Source organism: Megalops cyprinoides, chromosome 7 (genome assembly GCF_013368585.1).
Source record: "Megalops cyprinoides isolate fMegCyp1 chromosome 7, fMegCyp1.pri, whole genome shotgun sequence".
NCBI classification, from domain to species: Eukaryota; Metazoa; Chordata; class Actinopteri; order Elopiformes; family Megalopidae; genus Megalops; species Megalops cyprinoides.
This window is the reverse complement of record NC_050589.1, coordinates 20,407,789-20,431,944: the sequence shown is the minus strand read 5'-3', so window position 1 is coordinate 20,431,944 and position 24,156 is coordinate 20,407,789. Positions and strand designations below refer to the sequence as shown.

At 40.6% G+C, this 24,156-nt stretch overlaps 1 protein-coding gene across 3 annotated transcripts; it reads left to right on the top strand.

Moving 5' to 3' along the window:
• Positions 1-5,568: 5,568 nt before the first annotated feature.
• Positions 5,569-18,608, top strand: rbbp8l (retinoblastoma binding protein 8-like). 3 transcript variants are annotated; one of them, XM_036532517.1, is made up of 15 exons: positions 5,569-5,701; positions 7,440-7,770; positions 8,634-8,676; positions 8,825-8,920; positions 9,023-9,135; positions 9,636-9,711; positions 9,880-10,067; positions 10,301-10,353; positions 10,567-10,655; positions 11,155-11,950; positions 12,331-12,433; positions 12,546-12,604; positions 13,403-13,523; positions 13,752-13,860; positions 16,574-18,608. In XM_036532517.1, exons 2-14 carry the CDS (start codon positions 7,704-7,706, stop codon positions 13,838-13,840), a joined length of 1,893 nt encoding a protein of 630 aa, XP_036388410.1. In that variant the 5' UTR covers positions 5,569-5,701; positions 7,440-7,703; the 3' UTR covers positions 13,841-13,860; positions 16,574-18,608. The 3 variants fall into 3 exon arrangements, with proteins under 3 accessions (XP_036388410.1, XP_036388409.1, XP_036388411.1); XM_036532516.1 differs by having other exon boundaries at positions 8,822-8,920; XM_036532518.1 differs by lacking the exon at positions 12,546-12,604 and having other exon boundaries at positions 8,822-8,920.
• The last annotated feature ends 5,548 nt before the right edge of the window (positions 18,609-24,156 follow it).

Genomic DNA, 24,156 nt, shown 5'->3' with positions numbered 1-24,156 from the left:
CACACTAGAAATCAGCTGACAGAGAATTACCAAGATAAATTAGGAGTATCAGTATGAGCAAGGCATACTGACAATTGTGTGAATGAAAACTTAAAAAATGCCAATGGTGGTAGTGGGCAAAAAATGCATTTTTTAAGTTTTCATTCACACAAATTATGTGAAGTGGTGATTTTTGGTCTAAAATAGACCATGGGAGTTGATATTTTTTTGTTTCTCTGCAGAGTGATAGATACAAGATATTTCTGTTGGAGGGCAGTGGAGTCCTGTTAGGTTCACATGAGTGAATGCACATGTCTGGCAGGTGCTGTTCAAAGCTCCCATGTGCCCCCTGCCATCTAGGAGCAGAAACTGCCTGTAGGTCCTGCCCACATCCAGTTCTCCTACAACCAGCTCAAGCGGTGTGGAGATCAGTCGACAGGAACCTCTCCGACACAAAAAAATTTAAAAAAAAAGAACCATCGCCCCCAGACACCTTTGGAGGGCAAGCATGAGCACATGGCTGATTGAAACTACAGAAAGTCAAAAGCCACTTTCTGTAACATTTAGTGTGTCTGCTCCAACTGATCTTATCAAAACATCAACATGTTAAGGGAATGGTGCAAGCACTGTAGGCAGAATGAACAAAATGGCACAAGGGCTGCATTGTAAACTATCTAATGAATACCTTCGCTTGGCTCTTTGTGGGAAGACCTGTGATGTTTCCCATTATAAAGCAGTGCAGCCACTCATTCATGGGAAATGTTTCTGTGCTGCTCTGAACAAACTGTAATTTGTCAGTTAGTGCCTGAGGCAGCCTGGCACTACGTATTATCTGGCAGTAAGCAAATCTTCACCTCGATGGCGCCTTTTCGAAAGATGATTTGAATCAAACTTCTGCCAACGTTCCTCCGGGGTGGATGAGATGGAGGCCGTGCGGGCTGTGACGAAACTTTTCAGCAGGCGGTGAGACAACTTTTTTCAAACAGCGTGTCTCTTGGACATTTGAAGGCTGAGTAACAGCGCGGAGGGGAGAATTTATGTGGCACGTTTATTTTGCCCACGTCCCTCTCCTTACCACAGGCACATCCATCACAGCGGCTGTGTCTTTTCCTAATGCCCCGCAGTCATGGGAATAAGTTAATTATCATTAAGCAGCGGTGGAGATATTTCAAAATGAGCACTTGACACCTGTAGACCCTGCTAAAAAATGTTGATTTAGACACATTGGGCTATAAAAGTCCCAACAATTCTTCTTTTTAAGAAATAACCCCCCCCCCCCCCCCTTTAAATTCATAAGGAACCCATTCATCTTCCATCCGTTTCTGGTGAAAAAGATCCCACATTTTCTCTCCTGTGTCTGCCATCCATAATATTGCATAAACATTTACACAGCAATATTTTTTAAAGGCTTTCCGCGGCGTCTTGTAAATCTGCCCAGCTCTTTGAAGTCTTATCTGCGGAGGGCTGGGGGATGGGGCGTGGGGGCAGGCAGATGGAATCCAGGGCCTGCCAGCGGGTATGCCGGTGAGTCCGCCGTGTCCAGGGGAGGCGTCAGAAGAGGCGCAGTGGCTGAGGAGGGCTGGGACAGGGACACCCGCACAAATGATATGACATCATGACACTGTCATCTTCTCAGCAAATGTGATCCTCCAGGGTCCAGCCCAATGCTTATGGTCAAATGCTTTCTGTGTTCAGGGATGGACTGGGAAGAAAACATAAATCCTTCTCACTTGGTGTTCCTCACTCTAACCTTTACACTTCTTGTTCCAAGCATTTGCCAGAAATCAATTTGTGATTGGTGGTACTTCATACCTGGTCAAGCTTCATAATTACACATTTCAAATTAAGCTGCTTAAATTCTGTGCAATATAGAATTGGTTCTTTCTATTAGTATAGTGTGTTTCAGAAAACTGTCTTATAGTTTTAAATGCACAGTAGACAAATCTTAAATAATTTTCAATATACAGTATGACCTATAATTGGGCAGCGTGAAAGCTTAGACTTGACATGAGAGTTGTCTTACACCAATCCTCATTTGTTCTAAGCCACTTGATTGCATGAGGTCTTGTCCAACAACCTGATTAGTTTAGTTATGTTTGGAATGAGTTTGTGCATTATGTTGCTAACTTTATACCCCTGGAGTGAGAATTATTGAAAAGAATGACATCGCACCAAACATGACTACATATGAAAATGTAGCAATGTGGTGTGACCTTGTCAATAATAATGTAAAAGAAAATACAAAGCTGTGCATGACTGTAGAAATGTTGAGTAATAGTACAGCATATCTTCCACAGCACAGAGTGAATAGCTTTCACAAAATTGGGTGAAAATGACAATGATCAGTCATTTGCTTTGGTAGATTTATGAAGAGGATAGTCAACTCATTCTATTGTGACAATACCTCTGTTTTAGTTGTGACTTAAGGTTTAATTATGGGAGATCACAAGCTTAAGGGTTAAACTTACTAAACAAAAACAGAAGCAAAAAATGAACCTTTTTGTCATGAACAGGAATAACAGAACTTGGTAGTACTACGAAGCAGAAACACAGCTGAGGGCCAGGGCTGATGGCATGCTTACAGATAAAACCATTAATTCTGAAGTGATTGTTAAATCACACCTTTTCTTTATGCATGTTTCTCTATGTTTTTCCATGTTTCTCCATTTCCTTTTTTGATCCAGTTCAGAAACTAGCTAACAGCAAGAGAACAGTGCATGGCTAAAAAATCATTACATTAAAAAACTTTGTCACATTTTACAGTTACATGACTGATTTTCCAATTTTGATTTTTTCAAATGATTTTTTTATTCTTGCATTCCTTAATTTAAGCCTTTGCATATGAAGCAGGACCGAGTTTTGGGCACCTTTTTGAGTCCTGATGAGAAGGGATAAAACCAATGATGGTAATTAAATTATCAATGATGATATCATTTAAAAACATCTTTGCAATGGCAGCCTGTAAGAAGTCCAAACCTTTCAGGCGTACTAGGGAGCTGATATCTAAGATGGGAGAAAAAATATTTGTTTAGTTTTCCAAATGCTAATCAGGCAACCCCAAGACTCTGAAGACCGACTTTAAGGTGATGTTAACACTAGAGAATTATGTACGGTTTGATTAATGGTGGCAGAATCATTTAGCTCACATTCACACAGGGTGTGCTGACAGACATCATTACCATCCATTAATATGAATATGGAAAACTTTCCAAACAGTATATGATTGTTTGTTTTACAGTTTGTTGATGTGAGAAACAGTTCACTAATACAACACTAAAAGGCTTTTTTCACATAATGTGTTTTGATTTCTCTGGGGCTTGTTTCTATAGGAAGTCTGAGTGCACCCTCTTGTGGAGATTTGAAGTCCTTTAACACCCTAGTACTTCACAGGGCTCTGTGGAAGAGGGCCCAAGCCTCCTTCACAATCTCAGGCGCTATATCCCTTTTGGGGGTCTCCATTTGCCAGTGTGTGGTCACAAAGACATGTGCATCAGTCCATTACATATTAATGTTAAGATATTGCTGAAAAAAATTGAGTGAATAATTGTGTTTTTTTTAGCTTGTTAACATATTTGATTTTTTTCGTGTGATTTAATAACTGTTGTAAGCCTCATTGATAACACTATGTCTATGATAAGCAAATGTTTTATCTTGTCCATTCATATTCCTCTAAATTACAAGATATTTTCTTATGATGTCATTAAGTAGAAAAGGGATTTTTAGGATTGGACAATGGTTCTATTGCACATTAGAGTAAAACTGCCACTTGGCACTTGTTTAAATGTCTTCTGACATTCTTTATAAGACGGGCTCTCCTATGGACCACATCTGAAGATGTCATTCTTCTGTAGAAACATTTATACTTCTCCTGCCCTGTAACATATATAAATGTTGTGTTGCGCGCAGTTATTTCTCTTCTCATACTACAATAGATCATATTTCTCTGTAAGATTTTGTCCCCTCTTAGCACAATGTCAGGTTTTGTCACCTTTGAAGCAAATGAGCTGCGTTTCTACTGTTGCACTAATTGGCTGAGAGGTATGAAGACATATAAAAGCACGGCCCAAGGTAAAGATAGTCGATGCAACTTGAGATCTGTTTAATTCACAAATAAATGCCTTTAGCACACAGTCTCCTTGAAGTCCTTCATTGTCGAGGCAGAAATGCAAGATGGTGCTATAACATGCTAAGGAGTGAAGTGAAGTGAGTGAGTGAAAAAAGAGGTTCAGAAATGATTCTGGTGAAATCTTAAGCAAACAGACAGTGGTGTGGATACAAAAAGAAAAGGCAGACTTTGTTTTTGTGCTATCAAGCCAATATGACTAATGATGATTTTCATATATATTTTCCATGCTTTTTGAATCCTCAGTTGGTTGTTTTGACCTGTTGCTGTGGTCAGCTCATCAAAGAGTTAACAGAGTCATCAAATTTATATTGCAAAGTGGTTTTGTACATGCGTTGATGAGTGAACAGAGGAAGCCTCAATACTGAGACAGCATCATCTAGAAAAAAAAAGGTGACGTGACCACTGGCCCCCGTGGTGCTCCAAGACCAGACCAGGTCACTTGCTTCTTCCTCTGGTTTGTGGTAAGACAAACCATGCTGAGACCCCACAGAACCATTGCTGTTTTGTAAGGCCGGAATATTTATGTCCTTTATTTTGTTTCCACAGAACTGGTACACCCATTTTCACTGTGCTTTGATATGTGACGTTTTTGACTCAGCATCTCTCTGGGAGGCGGTGAAGGGCGCGGTTTGGCCAGTCTTAGAATCAGGAAGCAGTCAGAAACACTGAGTGCCTCGGAGTACCTCGGAACAAAGGAGTGATGGAAGGAGCATGGTTTCCCTCTCTGGCGCATGCACAACATTCCGCCGCTGTGGGTACAGCCCTGCTGCCATAGAGACCCGTCACCAGAGTGTTGGAGAAAAGGGACATTCCAGAGCTCAATGTACACATAGAGTGCAATCCACCCAGCAATTGCGTACAGACAAACAACTGCAAAGAACCAGGACAGATCATTACAGCTCCTATAGCACATTGAAGATCACAAATCAACTGATGGTCATTAATATTATATATAATTCCCAACATCTCTTATAAGTGCCACAGTTCTCTGATGATTTGCTTCTGATAAGCAGAATATGTTTTAAATGATGGGTTTTCATAGACTTGTACTGGGCTGGATATTTCCAAAGGTTTTTTATATGAAGGTAATGCATGAGATGTTTATTACTAACACTTGGTATGGTATTCACTATGTACATTCAGCATTAGTAATCCTGTGATTCAGCCCAAAGATGCCTGTGCTTGTTTAAAGCATGCTTTATCTTTAATAAATAAATCTGCTCTGTTTTTGCTCTCTTTTGTGAGAATTACATGATCCAAATGTCTTTGTGTACTTGAAGATTTTTTTTTCACCCTCCCTATTCTACTTGTGGTGTTTGCGAAGCCGGTCTGTCCGGCTCTTTCAGATTTCTGTAGAACTGGAAAAGCCAGGGGGAACTGGCTGGGTTTCTGTGTGTGTGCACTTTGGAGGAGGACTGCTCAGACCTGTTCCCCCAGGAGCCATGCTTCCTGAGGCAGGCGGGGCACACGGAGAAGGGCTCTACCCTTCGTTCTCCTGCACCTCTTATCCTCTATCTCTCTTTCTCCTGATGCCTGGTCCTCTGCCTCCACACTAAGGGAACAGTGGACAGATTGACAGAGTTCGGGCGTGACTCGGTAAGTGTGGCCTATTAACTATCCCCCGTTGCAGTAGTCAAATAGTGCGCTGTGCTAGATTTGGGGGGGGGCGGGGGTGGCAGTGAGTGCATTATTTATACAGACAGGAAAGAAACAAGTTTCTTTGAACTACGATTCCTTCTGAACTGGTACTTCAGTTTCTGAAAACAATACATATTACATATAGGCTCGATGTTCACTTTTGTGATAAAAACAATAATTTAATTCTTAAAATGGGTTTGGTGAATGAAAGTAGATTTGATCAGTTTTGTGCAAAGCATTAATCTAATTAGCTTTTGTTCAATTGTCTGAAACTCAGCTGCTCATGGATTTCACCGACGCTCTTGATCTATGACAGGAAAGATACAAACCGAGAGTTCTTTTTTCATGAGTTCCTTAGTCACCGCTCTAGATGTCAGTTAGTTTGATGGCCTGCAAGCTATATAGATGACACACTATACAGCGTATAGTGGCGGGTGAGCATGAGAGGTGACAGGCAACAAGTTCATTGGGAAAGGGATGTCAGCCGCACAGCGAAATCCAGACATGTCGTGACAATGTGACCCCGCTTTTTCAGCTCTTGTTCCCACGCTCTGCTGTGGATCCTGAGCGATTCTTTCCCATTGTCTCAGTCTCTCTCTCGAGGAACTGCACTGGACCTATAACTATGCTGTCAGACAACAAACAGATATAGGTGAATGCTTTTCTCTTAGGTGATCTCAAATGAGAGCAAATCATTAGAAATGCTTTCACAATTTCAACCATCAGCAATTAAGTTCAGCAATCACTCTAGAAGTTTGTTAATCTTAGAAGCTCTATACATGACCACATGGGATGTGGAATCTTGAAAAGTAAAAAAACAAAGTGGGCTGTACCTCCCTTTTAACATTCTCTACCACATGGACCCCGAGTTCAATGTCTACCCTGTAATCACTTGCCCAATCCCTTAGGGACAAGGGGTGAGGGAAAGTGGTCATGTCATGGTGCTACACTGCCTGTGTGTGTGTGTGCGTGTGTGTGTGTGTGTGTGTGTGTGTGTGTGTGTGTGTGTGTGCGTGCAGGTGTGTGTGAGAAATGTGTGTGTGCTGGCAAGTGTGTGTGTGTGCGTGCAGGTGTGTGTGTGTGTGTGTGTGTGCATTTGTGTGTGTGTGTGTGCATGTGTGTCTGTGTGCGTGTGTTGGGGATGGGGGCATGTCACCTCTCGCTCTGTTTACGCATTCAGGATGGTGAACGTATCTCAACTTGCAGAGAGAGGGTGAGAGAAAGGCTCATATTAAAATGCAAACTGTAGTGCCACACCCTCTTGCGTATCTGCAGTGCTGTTAATCTGAGCAACAGCCGCAATGACCAAACTGCAGTGCACTAATCTCTAAACGCTGATCTCTTTTTGTTTTTGTAAGAGAAAAACATTTCTTATAATTGGCACATCGATGAATGTAGCCTCTATGTTCTTGATATTACATCTCAGTCTCCAATTCTAAGCTATACAAGTGTGCCACAGGTAAAACAGCTGTCTTGCTGCCAGAAGGAGGTGATAGTTTTGATTTTATTTCCAAAGAATTTTACTGTTGCCTCTGAAAATCACCATGCAAGAAGCCATATCGTAAATTACCCCACCCAAGAATGGCCTTGTTTTGTTACACAAAATGATTTTGTGTAAACTGCTACAATAACCTTTGACAGTGAGAGAGAGCTGAGCACACACTTTATTAACCTTCCCTACCCACCCCCAACACAGGCATCGATAAGCTGGGCCCTGGGTGCTTCTCTGGACAAACCCGTCAGTCAAGTTGAGCTCATTTCCAATATCCGAAGAGTTCTGCCTGCCTTCATTTTCATGATTGTGCAAGAGAAGGCGAAGAGCACAAGCCACAAGCACAAGTTTTGAAGCTGTGAAGTCTCTTTTTCCAGGATTTTTGGGGCTTTGCTTTAAAATTGTCAGGGGGAACGGAGGCCAGGCCTCCCCTGGCAGTAAGGAGTGGTGCTCTGAAAAAAAAAAGCTATGGCCCTAGACAGCTTCACAGAACTCCTGCACAAACTGAAGGACCTTCATGAGAGGGAGATTGAAGGTGGGTCAGAGTGACTGAGATCCATTGTTTACCCTGCATTCTTCTGCTACAATTTACCTCGCTGACTTCCAATGTTCACCTCACACACTATTTACCTCATATTCTTGGCTTCTTCATTGTAACATCCTATCATCCCACCCACGCTGTCATCTGAACTAGGGGTGAAATAATAAGAGATTTTCAAGATATGATGATTCTACCAAAATCACAATTATCAATATATTGCTATATCATATTCTTTAACACCTTTTTCTTTAAAAAAATTGCATCTCAAGTCAGTTTATTGTGCATTTTATTGTCTTAAGGAACACTTAAGGAAAATGCCTTAATCACTGCACTTCTTCAGAGAGATTAATCCTCTTTATACTACAACTTATCCAGCTAATAGTAGTTATACTAAGCTTCAAATTTTGCCATTGCTTAACATTGTATCTCACCTGCAAGCTGGCAAATATGCTATATCAAATGCTTTTGCTATACTGGCCTAGCTAGAGGGCTGATGCCCACTGAGATGGGAGGTTGAATAGATTTACTCCTTTAGCTGTGACATTTTCTACATCACTTGCAGATTGGAGTCCATTTGCTCCATTGTCCAACATAGTTTTATTATGTGATGTATTTTAACAGATGCATGCTAAAACCTGGTTGTGTGCTGCAATTATATATCAGTGTGTACTTTGTTTATACTTTGATTTTATATATACAAAGTATATTTGATTTTATATTATTATTTCATAATTCAAGATTGTGGTATAGGTCTTCCTATAAACCTAAAATGTAAATCTAAACAACATATTCACAACATAACCAAAGTATGTGAGTTTGGAATATTTAACTTTGGAATATTTTCACTGATTTTTTAGGATGGCAAGAAAAAGTGCTGGAGCTGACCAATCAGAGGTGCTGGTGAGTGTTGACCCCCTGATCTGTGGTTGAAACATTGCCAGCACTGTTGGTAGCAGCAGTGTATTGACACCCAAAGCAATTCTAATATTTATTGGCATGAGGAAGGCAAGCACAAAGATGATGACTATGGTCCTTCTCCTCTAAGCAGCGATACAAAGCGAATGGAGGAACTGTTCAACAAGAACCAACTGCTGCGAGAACAGCAACGGGTCCTGACAGAGAACATCAAGCAGCTTGAGAACAGGTGTGTACTTTAACTGTACATCTATATAGGCTTTATATATGCACGTGCACGTTTTACAGTGTGTTCCCTGGTATGACCTCTGATGACCTCTGTTCCTCCCAGGTTACGGGCAGGCCTGTGTGATCGCTGCACAGTCACTCAAGACGTGGCCAAGCGGAGACAGCAGGAGTACGAAACCTTGCAGATCCAGAGTCTGCAGCACATTACTGTCCTCGGTACCCACTCACCTCCCTCCTAACTTAACTATTACATGATTCCTGAGGCCCGTGGGGCTTTCAGCTCTTAAGTGTTGCAGTGAGATCTTGCTAGGATAGCGCATTGGATGGCCTGCTGCTAAAGGTGTCTGTCAGCTGCTGTTTGCAGTGGAATTTAAAACTTGATGGACAAGCCGCACCCAGGACTAAGCTTACCTGCTGCAGGTGTTCAGCATCTTCTACAAAGATAGGATGTCACTGTGCTAAAAGTCAGTTGCATATCTATTACTGTGCACTAATGCCCCCTAATGTAACTTCTGAGGGCATGTAAAATGCATGTAAAAATGTGTGTAATGTAAATGCACATAATGGAGGCTGGTTGTGTGCATTGCTCAGGTTTGTGACTGTGTTCCCTGATGCTGACTAAATGTGATCTCATGCTCATCTGCTCATCTTCACTGTGCACAGCATCATTAGGTGGTCAGGTTTTGCAGTCTGAGTTTGTGTCTTCTTACCTGCAGCCAATGAGATAAATGCACTGAAGAAGGAGAACAAGATTCTGCAAGAGGAGGTTAAAAACCTGCAGAGTGTGCTAGAGTGAGTCTGTGCAATCAAACGGGTGTCTGTGTTACAGATGGACACACACATTGCCACTGGACACACAGAAATGCGTGCAAACAGTACATGCAGACACACAAATGTTCCCATAGAATGTGTTGTTGGGTGCTGTGTGTGAATGTATGCATTGTTCGCATCTCATTTCAGTGGTCAGAACAGTCAAGGCCCAAAGATTCCCACCCCAGAGGTCGGCCAGTCACATGCCCCATCAGCCTCTGCCATTGCTTTAATCACAGCAGCAATGAAAGCTGGCAAACAGCCACAGGGTGGCGCCACAGCTGGGCTGACCACAGTGAAAACTGACCCGGACCACAGCAGCTTCTCTGGCACTGAGGGTGAGAGCAGATAAACTTATACAGATCATTTTCATTGCTTTTTGTTGTTGCTTCTGTTCTTTTTGTGCAAATAAGCAGTCTTTTTTTTCATTTTCTCTCATGTGGCCAGGTATCATTATAATTGGGGTGCTAAACACACATCAAACCCTTTCAAGCATATATTCATTCAGCCATCCATTCATTCGTTCATTCATCCATTAACCCATTTATTACCATTCATAATTTTCCTATAGAAAAGCTGCCAGCATACAGGAAGTCACAGAGTTGGAATGGACAAGAAACTCACGTATGTGGTTTTATATCTCATCCTACCCAGTCCCACAGTGTACAGTAAAAATATGGGAGTATAAATGGCTTTCAGACTGGAATATAGCAATAGGTTGATCTAGATAAGTTTGTGTGTTAAGCAAATAACAGCAGGTGTGGCAGAGATACCAATATCCTTCTGTACCTTCTCATTCATATCTGTACTCCCTCTCTCTTCTCTTATATCCTCCAGGTGTCCCACAAGATCCATATTGCCACACCCATCTCCCCCGGACAAACTGCAGAGCAGAGTATTGCCAGAAACATAGCTGGGGAGAAGAGGTGAGAAAGGAGGAAGGAGGAAGGAAGTTAGAACAAGAAAGACAAATGGAAATATTAAGACCAGAGTGAGGGGTGAAGGGGGAAAAGTGGGGAAACAGAGGGTAAAGTGAAAGAGAGGGAGGGGATGGAAAAAAGAGAGAGAAGAGAAGGACAGTCAGAGAGGTAAGGGAATGAAGACATAGAGCGATAATAGGTGATTTAAGAGGCCGACATTATTGCTGTGAAAGATGAAAAGAAACAGAGAGATATAGACAGATGCAACAGAGGAAGAGAATCCAAAGAAGGAAGAGTACACAAGCTGGGAGAGGGAGGCAAGGGTGAGGAAAAAAGGATGAAAAATTGAAGGAAAAAGGAAGGAAGGGTGGCACAAGAGAGAATACATGAAAAACGCATGAAAAGGTGCCAGGGCTTTTATCTAAGGGATGCATAACGTGAGTGCACAGTAACACATTCTCTTTGTGTTTCTCCTCTATCCATTTTACTGTTCTTCATCTCTCAGAGTGCACAGCGCAGAAGCCATGGAGTCACAGCTTTCCCCCAGGTCACCCTCCTTCTCCTCCCCTATGGTCTTTGTGAAGAACCCGGCCTTCTCTTCTTCCCCCACAATGGGGGATGAGAAGCCTGCCCATCCCCTGCTCCATGCCCCAGTCCCCTGCCGGCCCCGCCCCATCAAGACAGCTCGTCTCTCCCTGCCCTGGCCCCTCCCGGAACAGTCGGACTGGGCAGCCCTCGTGCCCACTTGCAGCATTGGGGGCGGGCTCCAGCAAGCACCCCTGCTTGCAGAGCACAACAGGAGCCTGCTGCCTGGGAAAGACCAAAGTCAGACTAGGAAGCGGGGCCCAGAGCCACAGTGGGCAGAGAGGAGCGCACCCCATCTCCACAGCTCAGCGATGCCCATAAAGAGGACTATGTCTGCAGAGCAGGTAGAAAGGAGGGACAGAGCCGAGGGGAGAGGGACGGCACAACCCTGGTGGAAGTCCAGCACGGGGCAGGCGCAGAGGATATTTGGGGAGAATCTGAGAGATGGTGAGGCAGACGGCCCACTTGACCTCTCTGATCCTGGGAAGTCGAAGCCCAGCGAGCAGCAGCAGAGCCACAAACTCAGTCTGATTTCACAGGAGGAAGCCGCTGCTGAGGAAGAGGCATCGGGCAAAATGGATCCACGGCCACAGGCATCGCCAGGCTCCTCCTCATCCTCCTCATCAGCACCTGCACCCAGCTCTCCTTCCTCCACCCGTTCCACTACCAGCCCACAGCAAGAGAATGCGCAAAACATGGAAGAGCAAGATACACTGGTACAACACACACACAAGCTCAAATATGTAAATGTGTACACACACGAACACAATTCACAAATAAAAAAATCACACACACACACACACTTAGACAGACTATTTTTTATTTATGGAGTGTGGATGAATACCATTGCATTGTGTCTTCGTTGGAGCCACATGGTCTTGTTCATCCAGTTTGTCCAAAAAAGTTAATCCATGCATTTCACTCAATCTATTTGACATGTAAACAACAAATATAATGCAGTGTTAGAGTCTCATATTTCCACTGCCTTAAATGTCATTTAAACATACTGCTTCATGTGTCAAATAAAAGTTGGACCTTTATCATGATTCCTGAATTGTTACTTTGTCAGGACTTAATATGACTCATTTAATTCTAGGACAAAGATGAATCAATGGAGGATAAACAAGAGGTGAACCCAGAGCTCTCTGATAATGCTGAAGAAAAGAAAGTACCCATCCTGACCATCTCGCTGCATCCAGGTACAGGACATAGTGTGTGCGTGTGTGTGTGTGTGTGTGTGTGTGTGTGTGTGTGTGTGCTGTAAAACTGTATTTGTGTTATTCTACAGCATTTGTGTTATACTCTTCACAGTGGTTGTCCTTGAGACAATGAAACACAGGTCAGAGAAGAAGAATTCATGTGATGGTGAGGTGAGTTTTGGATAATCCAGATTTCTGATATTCCTTTCTCACCTCATCAATTCACACAAGGCCAGGCAACTAGACCCTCATATGTTGACAATCAAATGGAATTAAAGTCATGCATTAAGCATGATAACTTTGTTTGTTAAATTTACTAAATTTACTAAATTTATTTATCATCATCAGGCCCGGTGCTATGGGGGTGCTTAGGGGTGTCTACATATAGTAGTATCTATTACGTTTTTTTAAGATATGAGTTTTTGTGCCCCCCGTGGATTGCAACTGCACCCCTCTGTATTTTAGCCTAGTGCTTTGCCTGATCATCAATACTGAAATGGTACCCACACTTCATCACTTCACTCTACAGTTTAACATCTCCAGTAGAAATCATTCCACGCATCATTCCATCTGAAAGGATCTGAAAAGAGCATGCCATATGTTGGGGCAGTTGCTTTATTGAGGGAGAAGGAAATTTGTACTGTTGCTGGAAACATGCTGTAGTTACAGATGTACTAAGTCTGTATTGTTTTTACAGATGTACCAAGTACGTGTTGTTACAGATGTATCAAGTTTTTGATGTTTTTACACATTTTTTGCTGTTGTTACAGATGTACTGAGTTTGTGACATACGATTTCAGTACTAAGTATATGCTGTCCTGAAAGAAAATTTCAGTTTGTGCTGTTGTTACAGATGTGCTGAGTTTGTATTGGTGTTAAACATAGCTGGTGCCATTGTTGCAACTATATTGAGTCTGTGCTGTTGTTGCAGAAGTACTGAATATCTGCTGTTGTCATAATTTTACACAGACAACCCTGGACATCCCTCAAGACAGCAAACTGGATGGACGGGAGGACGATGTGATGTCGTCTCACGAAAGGAGCCAGAGTGGCGGGAGGAAAACAAGAGGGCAGAGCACAGGAAGAGAGAGTGAGGATATTGAACTAATTCATTCAGTCATTCATCCTGCCAAAATCTCAATGAACATTTCACTCATTTATTGCATAGTGTGTGTGTGTGTGTGCGCTAATGAGTCTGGATGTTTAAGTTTGTCATTGTGTGAATGTGTGCTGTTCTCATTAATGTCCACATGGCATGTTTAAAGAAGCAGTCTGAGCCCGGATAATTTTATCTCGCCTCTTGTAATCTGTTCTTCAGTGCAGCTTCGGCGATCCCCAAAGGACAGGAGGGTGAAGATGAGTCCCGGACAGCAGGTCAAGTCCCAAAGCGACGTGGAGCAGAGCTGACCAGCTGTGCACAAGGGCAGGTAAGACCAACCATGCAGAGCGTGCACTCATTTCCTCTACAAGTGCCACAACTTGCACTCAACTTGTTTGAATGACATATAGCCAAGACATGTGCTTCATAACAAATTGGAGTGGAAAAACATACTATATACAGTGATGCATGTACATGTTTCTGCATTTTCTCTACTAAACAATATATGATAAATTTTTTATTTAAACCCATTTTATTTCTGGAATACACCCATATATAACTTGGTTTGGAACTGTCCCAGGCACAAAACAATATAGTTTAAACAGAACCTTGGTATGATCTCTATTCCTTTCAAGACCACCAAGGTCTTGGTGAATTTTTTTTTGATGTACAGGAACTGTGAGTGGGCCATGTTTTAATTGATTCTGATGCTGGCACTGTAATTATTTCACATTTTTATTCACAGACATTGTTATCCAGAGCAAAACATGTTATCTGTTTTACCCTTTAACCTTTTACCTTTACTGGCTACAAGTGCTGGTTCTTACAGCTACAACATATTGCTGCCCGCTGCTGTGCTCTTACAGGTGTATTCTTCAAAATACCATTAAATACCAGTATCAAATGCAAGTTCTGAGTTCAGATACTTTTGCTACCATGCAATTCCTTGATGTCATTTTGACCAGCCCTCCTCTGGAGCACAAGTTGCACAGCATTCCATGGCTGAATGACATTTTACAGGCTGCAAAAAGATGCAAAAAGATAAATGAAATATCCTTAACTTACCACTCAAAGAATTTGTCAGCTAAAATTGTACCAGGAACTCAGATACTTTTAATACTTCCTTTCCCCCAAGGTTTCTTTCACATCTAACTAATGAATCTATACACTTGCTCTGTGACAAACTTTCCCATGCAGGTAAGAGTGACACTGCGTCACTGACTGCATGCCAGGTTAACCTTGTCGGAATGGACACAGCCACACGGGCATTGTTCCTGGGCTCTGGGAACCTTTTCTCTAAGTACTTCAGTATTAGGGTACATTACTATCTAATAGTTAGCTAGTTAGCTAAGCCTACGACAAATGAGCTGTCTAAATGCATTTGCCTTTAACTTTAAATACTGTTAATACATGTTGCCCATTGCATTGCAAATAACCTAATCCTGAACACAGGGTAAAACAGATAACATGTTTTGCTCTGGATAACAATGTCTGTGAATAAAAATGTGAAAAAAATGTGAAATAATTACAGTGCCAGCATCAGAATCAATTAAAACATGGCCCACTCACAGTTCCTGTACATCAAAAAAAAATCCTGGCACATCAGACTGATCATTAAATAAAGAGGTGCATGTTGATTTTTAGAATTTATGACAGTTACTGAAAAGAACATTTGAGAGATAATCACTGAAGAGAGAATAAGTTTGATGATGACATTCTATTGACTGTCTGCCAGGATGTCAAGTGATATCAAAGGGAAAGGAGGATATATTGTATGGTGAATCGAAACTTGCTTATGTACCCTTGCTGTTTGATTATGTGTCTCGAGAGTTGCCTACCAGCAATGAGATACAGATGGTTCGATGAATTAACAAAATACCTTAGTCCAATCATAGACCACTTCCAGAATTCAAGTTTTTTTTTAACTTAACGTTAAGATCACCTTAAAATCCATTTACATATGTTTTTATTCTGCTTCCAACTAGTGAGATTGTATTATTGGACAATTTGGTTCTAGTGTGCATTCCAGTCAGACAATGACTGGATGTTAGTTGACATAGCACGAAGAAAAAACATTGTCTCTACAGCTGAATAATGCCTTTATTATGACTAATAAAAAAAAAAAACACAGGTGAAAAAGAAATCTAGAGCCCACACTGTCTTCAAAGAAGAACTAGGGAGGTGACACATCACGAAAATTAATGCAAATAGGCAGGGCACTACAGCAGCAATTATTATCACTGTCTTGTAAGAACCAAATCACTGCGGACACGAGAATATTTGCAAAACTGGTATTTTTACAATTTGTTGCTGTGGGTTTCGTTGTGATCAGTTTCAACCTGTTTCGTGTGGCTGCAGGCTGAAGAGAGGATTAAGTGTTGGATTAATACCTATCACTGACAGCTTGTGAAATAATGAGATGAAGAATGTGGCTCAACTGCTTTAAAGCTACTGAACAGCATTGGATATTCTCCATTCTGATTTGCCATTTGTACATTTGTGGCTCACAATGTGGGATAAAGGGTATTGTAGCTATGTCGAATGGCCACCATGAACTCTCTTCCAGACTGAATTATGCCTGTGGTTCACTGATGATACTGTGCACCTGGCTGGCCAGTGTCAGAGCAGATATACCTCACACATTATTTTAGACTACTGAAAAACAAGGGTCGGCACATCACCAAAAAATCCTCATCAGTCACTTGAACTCATATTGTAGTGAGCAATGAAGTGAACAGGCTTGCTGTGTCATAGGTAACCATACTAATCAGATTTCTTTTCTTGGTGATAAACATTTTACCCTTACCACTGCATGTACAACACGTACAACATATCAGGTTATTCACCTATCAAGTCAGAAATAGAACACTCAAGCTTTACAGACAGAAGTCCAGAGAAGTAACAGGAATAAACTGAGACGCAGATTCACAGCTGCAACCTCTGGCACATACAGCTTCCGGCCATGCATGCAATCAAGCCATGTGATGCTGAATATTTGTGTCCCATTCATGCATTTACTGATGTCATTGTTTTGCTTTTAGATAAACGCACAACAGGGAAATGGAGTTTACAGATGACATCTGACCCCCACCCTTCTGTGCTCCATGTGCGAGCCTGACATCTGCCTCTGACTCCACAGGAAGACTGCTTCACGTACTGGCAGTCACGTGACTCTGACATGGTGGGAGGCATGCCCAAATTTAAAAAGTAAAAAAAAAAAAAACTAAATTAGGCCCTGGGCTACCTAAGGATATTTTAGTTGAATTATACTATTTTAGGCAGTTATCAGGAAGAAAGAAAAGACAGAAATTCCTTGCCAAGCTAATCTCATCTCCCTTCCCTGTTTAGGATGTGAGTTTGCTGTCTTTCCTTCCTGGTCCTGGGGACCTGCTATCGAAAGTGCTCTCCCTTCTCTCGTTCTCTCACGCAGTTGAAATACATGCTAGAGCACTTTATTCTCCCTCTATTCCTGGGCAAAGCCGTCAGCCCCAACAGGCTATTTGTGTCATGAAAATCGGATTCTCCTCTTCCCCTTTTGATGTGAGAAAGCACACATTTTGAAAGAATGAAATTTCCACTTACTACAGCTGTGGTAAGCTATTGACAGAGTTGTATTCAATACTGCAGATGGAAGCTGATAAATGATGAGGAAGGGGGGATGATCACAATGAATTCACACATGTAATTATGGCTGGATCAAACCCTGCATGCTAAAATGTATTTTTTAGGAGTTTCAGCATCACAGCTATATAGAGAATAATAGAGAAAGACAGCTATCACAGCTATATAGAGAATAATAGAGAAAATAGAAAATAACAGAGAAAGGAGTGTGCTGGTGTCAGCGTTGCCTTGAAAATGCTTTATCTCCTGTTTTGGGTTAAAAGAGGTGACATCAAGCAGAGGTAGAGAGGTGAGCTGACAGATGATTGACAGATCATTATATCTGCTGCAGAAAACAGTTATTTTTGATAAAGTTAAACTCACTATCATAGACACCCACTGTTTATGCTGGGTTTCATTGCAGCTGAGCTCTCAGCTTGGTTGAACAGTTAAATGAGTACTGATCTCTCTTTGACTGAAATCCTCCTTTAACACAAACACATCTTTCACAAAAATATTTACACAGAGATATGTGTTTATTCAAATATGTATTTACTGAGATACATAGTAGTGTGCTCATATAACAGCTCAATCAAAGCTAAAAAAGTAGAAGCTCAGCAGTAATGAAAACCAGCATCCACTGTGGATGCCCAAGGCCAGGATTGAGAAATACTGTGAAAAATACATATGGGACTTGGAGAACATTTTCATATGAGCAAGTGTCATGGTTCTGTAGAAATGACGGTGACATCATATCCTGTCCCGGCAGTGAGGAAACCCTTCCTGCAAAGACGAGGGAAGTAAAATACAAGCTTTCAAAACAGGATCAATGTGTACATATTAGTAAATTGCACAACTCATGTTCTGTAATATGTTAATTAATCCTAAAACACCTTGATTATTTTGGTGAACATCTGCAGCAGTGGTCCCTCTTAGTTTACTTCCACATTATGAGTATGTTGTCAAATATTATGCAGACCAAATTAGATTCAAATAGCAGTTTGGGTAATGTGCTCTTGAACAAAGACATGCAAATTCGCTTTTTGGGGGTATCTGCAGAATGGCCGGGGGATGGGGCAACAGCCGATTTTTATTTGTGAACATGATCTAGATGTCACCAGATTGAAAATGGAGATTTTTTTTGTAAGAATTTTATTTGAAAGATCATCAAATATTGAACACCTGATCCTCCAGGTTTAATACTGTCTAATTGTTTTTTTCAATTTAAAGTACTTTACAGTGGTTTTATAGAGCTGTTTTTCAAAGACTTTCTGGGACTGGGGTTGGGCGTTCACCTTGGCTGCAAACACACAATGCATGTAATATTTGCTTTTTCATAGCATTCTGCCATGATGTTTTCAATGTAGATGTACACATCTCTTAAATAAATACAAAAATAAATGCATTGACTATTGTAAATTGGTTTAATACTTGCTAATAAATGTAGGTTTGCATGGAGAGTGATTACCTACCAAGTGGGAGACACAGGGAGGCTTCACAGCCTCACTATTGATACCGATGCAGGGATTTGCCATGTGTTATGCTTGTCAGAATGTCCAATGTTCAGCTGATGCTTTAAGGTGCAGCAGTAGCATGAGATAATATTTGATAAAACACAACATTTATATGCTTAAAACATAATAGATATGTTTCAAACTTCATCTGTGCTTTCATGTATCTAATTTGATACATACATTGTATAATCAACTTAAACAACTTGTTTACAAGAGAAAATTTGGCTTTCCTATTTCTGACTGAAACTTGGCAATGGAATATGGAATTTATCCATTTAAGTGAACTGTGCCCTACGGATTGTTCATTTATTGGGACTCCACGTCTGTCAGGCCGCAGTGGAGGTCTCGCTGTGGTCTGGAAGAATCGGTTTTCTTGCCAGTTGGTGAGCATGGAACCTTTTACTTTTGCTTTGGCTAAAGCTATATTATTGTGTTTTAATCTATCAACCCCCTGGTCCAGCAGGTCAATAACTGCAGTCTTTATCTGAGTTTACTAGCTTTCTGACTTCTATTATTAAGCTGGACAAAGTGATATTAGTTGGAGATTTTAACATGAATATCAATGATGCCACAAATTGCGTAGCCACTAAATTTCTTAATATTACTGAATCTTTTAATTTCAAGCAACGACTTTATGACTGTATGTCGCCAAGTCCCAGCGATCACATCTCGTTGGAGAGGCACAATATTTATGATAAGTTTCAGACAGGGTTTTGGAAACGGCACTCTACTGAAACTGCTCTTTTGAGGGTTTCAAATGATATTTTAATGTCCTCTGATGCGGGTGATTGTTCTGTGTTAGTACTACTCAACCTCAGTTCTGCGTTTGACACAGTAGACCACCATATCCTGATTAAGAGGTTATATGACTGGATAGGCATATCAAGCACTGCATTAGACTGGGTTACATCTTATCTCACTGAGAGAAGTTTCACCGTCTCTACTTTGTGTCTGATTCCTCTCCACTGTCTTGTGGTGTCCCGCAGGGCTTGGTTCTGGGGCCCCTGTTATTCTCTTTATATTTGCTGCCCTTGGGACAGATTATAAATAGATTTAATATTACATACCATTTATTTGCAGATGATATCCAACTCTACTTTTCATTCAAACCTAGCAAGGCTTATAGGTTATCTAGGCTCCTAGACTGTCTTAACGCTATTAGGGACTGGACGGCGGAAAATTTCTTACAGCTCAATGCTGATAAGATGGAGATTCTGTTTGTTGCTCCAGAAAAGGTTGCCCCCATGATCAAGCAAAGTATTGAGCCTCTTTCCTCTGCCACCCACTCCAACCTGCGTAATTTAGGAGTTATGTTTGATCAGTCCTCGTCGTCTGACATCCATGTTAAGCAGCTGACCAGATCTTGTTTTTTCCACTTAAGAAATATTAGTAAACTGAGATCTGTAGTTTAAAATGCAGAACTAGAGATGCCTTTATCTCCTCGCTTAGTATGTCTGCCCTTGATTGTCTGCAGGCAATTCAGAATGCTGCTGCAAGACTAGTTACACATTACCCCTATACTCATATCTTTTCACTGGCTTCCTGTGAATTATAGAATCCAGTTTAAAATTCTCACTCTTACTTACAGAGAATTGAACAGTCAGGCTCCTGCTTATGTGGCTAGTCTGCTTTACCCTCACTCATCAGCTCGCTCTCTTAGGTCAAATAAGCTAAGTTTACTGTCTGTCCCACGCACTCACCTAAAGACCCGTGGTGATCGAGCTTTTGAGGCCATTGCACCTAAACTGTGGAATGCTCTGCCCACACTCTTAAGGTCTGCTGATTCTGTGGATTCTTTTAAAAGGCAGCTAAAGACACATCTGTTTAGACAGGCTTTTGGGTAATCTGTATCCACCAGTTCTGCATTTTATGTATTTATTGTGTACTTCTATTGTGTATTATGTTTTTTTAGTTTTTAGTTTTGTTTTTTAAACACGTGGCTGGGGTGGTCACTTCATCTTCTATGTTTTTCTCTCTTTTATGTTGTATAATGCTCTGGTAAAGCACATTGTGACTTATGTCTGTCAAAAGAGCTATACAAATAAATTTTACTTACTTTTACATACTTACTTAGCAATATTTTAAATAAAACACATATATACCTTAACATACCTTAAAATTTATGTGAAAATTGGATACGTGAAAGCAGCAGGGATTGGTTAATTTTGCATATGTTGCCATATACTGACCAATAACTGCTTTAAGTCCCTGTTTTACAGCTGTCTAGTATACAAAAATAGATGTTTCAGTAGAATGTTTGTGTTTTTATAGAATGAAAAAATTGTACACATTGCTTTTGATGAAGGTATAAGTGTATTGACCTTTGTCTTAGAGTCTGACTGCACCTGGCCATGGGCCAAGATTGTTGACTAGCTGACACAAAAGGAAGTGGTAAGTGTGGATGGGACCAGATTGTTAACTGCTTAGGTACTTAAAAAGCATAGACATTGTCTTCTTCTCTAAAATCTTCATTTGGATTTTCAGTTATGACATACAAAAAATGTGAAATTATGATGAAACAGAGTCTGGGAGTGAAAATGAGAAAAAGCTTCACAGTAAAATAAAAAGGTGTGTCTCCTCTGCTCTGGAGCTAAAAAAAAATCCTGTCTGAAGACTGTAATTTCTGTCTTGCTGTTATCTGTGTTTTTTCACTGCACAAATCTCATGCAGTACATGTCACAATATTTTTTATTTTTACCATTTCATGTGAAAGCATATTTGAATGTACAAATATTTATACCATCATTCCTTTTTTATAACAAACAAAAAGCCCCCACAAAATTAGGAACCTGTAAATTGCATCCAACATTGCTTTTGTAGCAGAATAAGATTCAGTTCCTGATGATGCAGGTTATGATGTTTCCAGAAGGACATTTTGTCATAAAAGTAGTGACTGCATGTATTGCTCATTTTCAGTAAGGTTTTTTGAATTCCCCCTGTCAACATGATCTTGTACTGATGTTAGATAACGGTGGATATAATGGCTATTGGTTATCACTGAGGCCTACTCTGGCACATTGTTGGCTGTGTTATAATTAATCAGCTAGTCTATCAAGATTGATTTGTCAAACATTACATTTCCTTGAAGATTGATTGTAAGTTGGCAGCCAGTGTTGAGGTTGTGATGATCCCAGTCAATTTTCCGGTAGATGTTTTTGTATTGACAGCCAACTGTGAATAAATGATGGCAGGGTCAAAATGTCCACTGCAAACTTTGGCACACAGTTGGACACACTAGACTTGCTGACCTTTCAATCATCCATCCCCAGACAATATTTTTTCCATGCTGGGTGCCATAATGCTAATCCACAGCTGATTATCAGTCAAAAGCCCACATGAGCCAAATAAATCTTCATTACAGTTGGCCAAAAAATGGTCAAATGTCAGTTGCAAATATTGGATTGCTGAAAGTTTATGACATTTGTTTATGACTATTGCTGATCTCTTTACTGCCAATACAGGTACTCAATTTATCGGTTTATGGCTTATGTTGGGCATGTAAAGGTGCAAAGGGTTACAATAGCTGGATGATTGGTGGTACGTTAGTTGCTAATATTAGTTTATTGAAAGCATATGTAAATTGCCAAGCAATCACTCATCTTTCAGCTGCCAATATTAGCTGATTGCAGGTTCCAAATGGTCCACTGTCCACCATCAGCACTGGTACACAACTGTAAGCACCGTAATTGCCCAATTATTGCTTATCTGTCTCCAGATGAATGCCCAACAATAAACTCAGTCAATAGGCTGTGTTGAACCACCAATAAGACATTAAAATAGCCCCAACTTCATTACTTTCTAGTGGCCAGTGTTGGCTCATCTGCAGTTATAACATTTTCCTACCAGTTGCTCATCAATTATCAGTCAAAACAAATATCGTAATTAACTTAAATCCACAAACTTAGCTTGTCCTCTCACAAGCTAACTGTGATCACAGCCAGGTCTATATTCCTTTTTAAAGAGAGGTCCATGATGTTATCTTACATAATTTGTCACTCATGATTTTAATGCTAAATGTTATCTGGTGTGATGGACAATAAACCTAGTCCATCACGGAAGAAAAAAACAATTACAGCGGCAGGTGGAAAGCTACAGAGAGAGTACATACAGATCTAGCTTTTATGCTTCCTTTCATTTGATATAATAGAGCAGGCATTTCAAAAGCAACTATTGGATTTAAAATTTAAAAAGGGGTACTTAGGCCATGTCAGATTGTTTTCTGTTATAAGATTTAGTTGAGCAAATGTTGGTTATTACAAAATAAAGTATGTCAGATTTTTAATACATTTTGTTTAATGATCTTTAATGACCCTATAAAACAGTGATTATACTGTGTGCTTCATCTTTTCTTACTGGTACACAGGTATTGCATCTAATGTGATGTTTTGCCACATTTTAACACTTGAATCAAAAGTTATGCAAGTGAAATTAAATATTTATAAATACATATAATGTTGAGTGCATTTCTTCACCCATGTCATGGTCATTTTGTTTTGGCTGTGTGGAAAACAAAAAATTGTGTGTGTATTGCTTGTTGGATTTCAGTGTGGTAAAATTAGTTTAATTTAGCATAACCCATGAATACCTTGTAGCTGTGGCCAAATTACAGGGATGGCAAAGATTTGTAACAGCTATGTTTTGATTCAAAGCTCATCTTCATGGCCTGTTTTCCTGGTTTTAGGAAAAAAAATAACATAAAACACAATGTCATTCATTCTTTCTTTAGTCAATATGAAGATACAAGCAAACTCAGTGGTACTAATTGCTTTTTGGCTGTTTTCAGCCCTTTGCAAAACAGGCCTGGATCTATTGTTCTGTGCACCAATAATGATCGCAGGCCTTTTGATTCATGCTGTCTCTTTCCCTTTGGGACAAAGTATTTGAAAAAATTTTCTTCCTGTTTCTTCTACCCCTGAGATTTAGCACTACAGGATACTGTTCTAATGCTCTATGTCAAGCAACAGTACCAGAGAAGAGATTTGCAGATAGGGTACATGTGGCTATATAATTGCATGCATGGTTATTAATGCTATCTAGATAGCGGACCGCCAAGCTTCCTCCTTTACTTGTGTCGTTTGCATAGGAGCCCACACAGCTACAGCAGTGGGGCACAAGGAAGGGCCGACTCATACAAACGGTTACTCAACACACCAGCAATCTCTCCCGGTGTTACGCAAAGTTATGTGCCTCTCTGATTCTTTCCATGTGTTATCCCACCAAGTCCGTGTTTCAGCCAGAAAGCATGCTTATGAAATGTAGTGAATGTATCTGACTTTGATAAATTGATTTTTGTAGGACCCTCTCAAAATGTAGAACTGGAAGAGAGAGAAGAGGGGAAAGAGATTGATCATGGTTAGTACAGGTTTGGCTTGCCATATAGCGAAAGCTTTTTAAGAAAAGTTTTAAAGTGTGAGAGGGAGAGTGAGAGAATCCCTTGATCCCAGTTCATTGTTTTAGGATGTAACAGAAAACCTCTAAAATAAAAAATAGCCTGAGAAGTGTTTTTTTTT

Bases quoted from the DNA above. Each gene is read 5' to 3' on its own strand.
- rbbp8l (XM_036532516.1), top strand. From the start codon at position 7,704: ATGGCCCTAGACAGCTTCACAGAACTCCTGCACAAACTGAAGGACCTT. The intron at 7,771-8,633 runs GTGGGTCAGAGT...CTGATTTTTTAG, and splicing joins TCATGAGAGGGAGATTGAAG to GATGGCAAGAAAAAGTGCTG. The intron at 12,605-13,402 runs GTGAGTTTTGGA...AATTTTACACAG, and splicing joins AGAATTCATGTGATGGTGAG to ACAACCCTGGACATCCCTCA.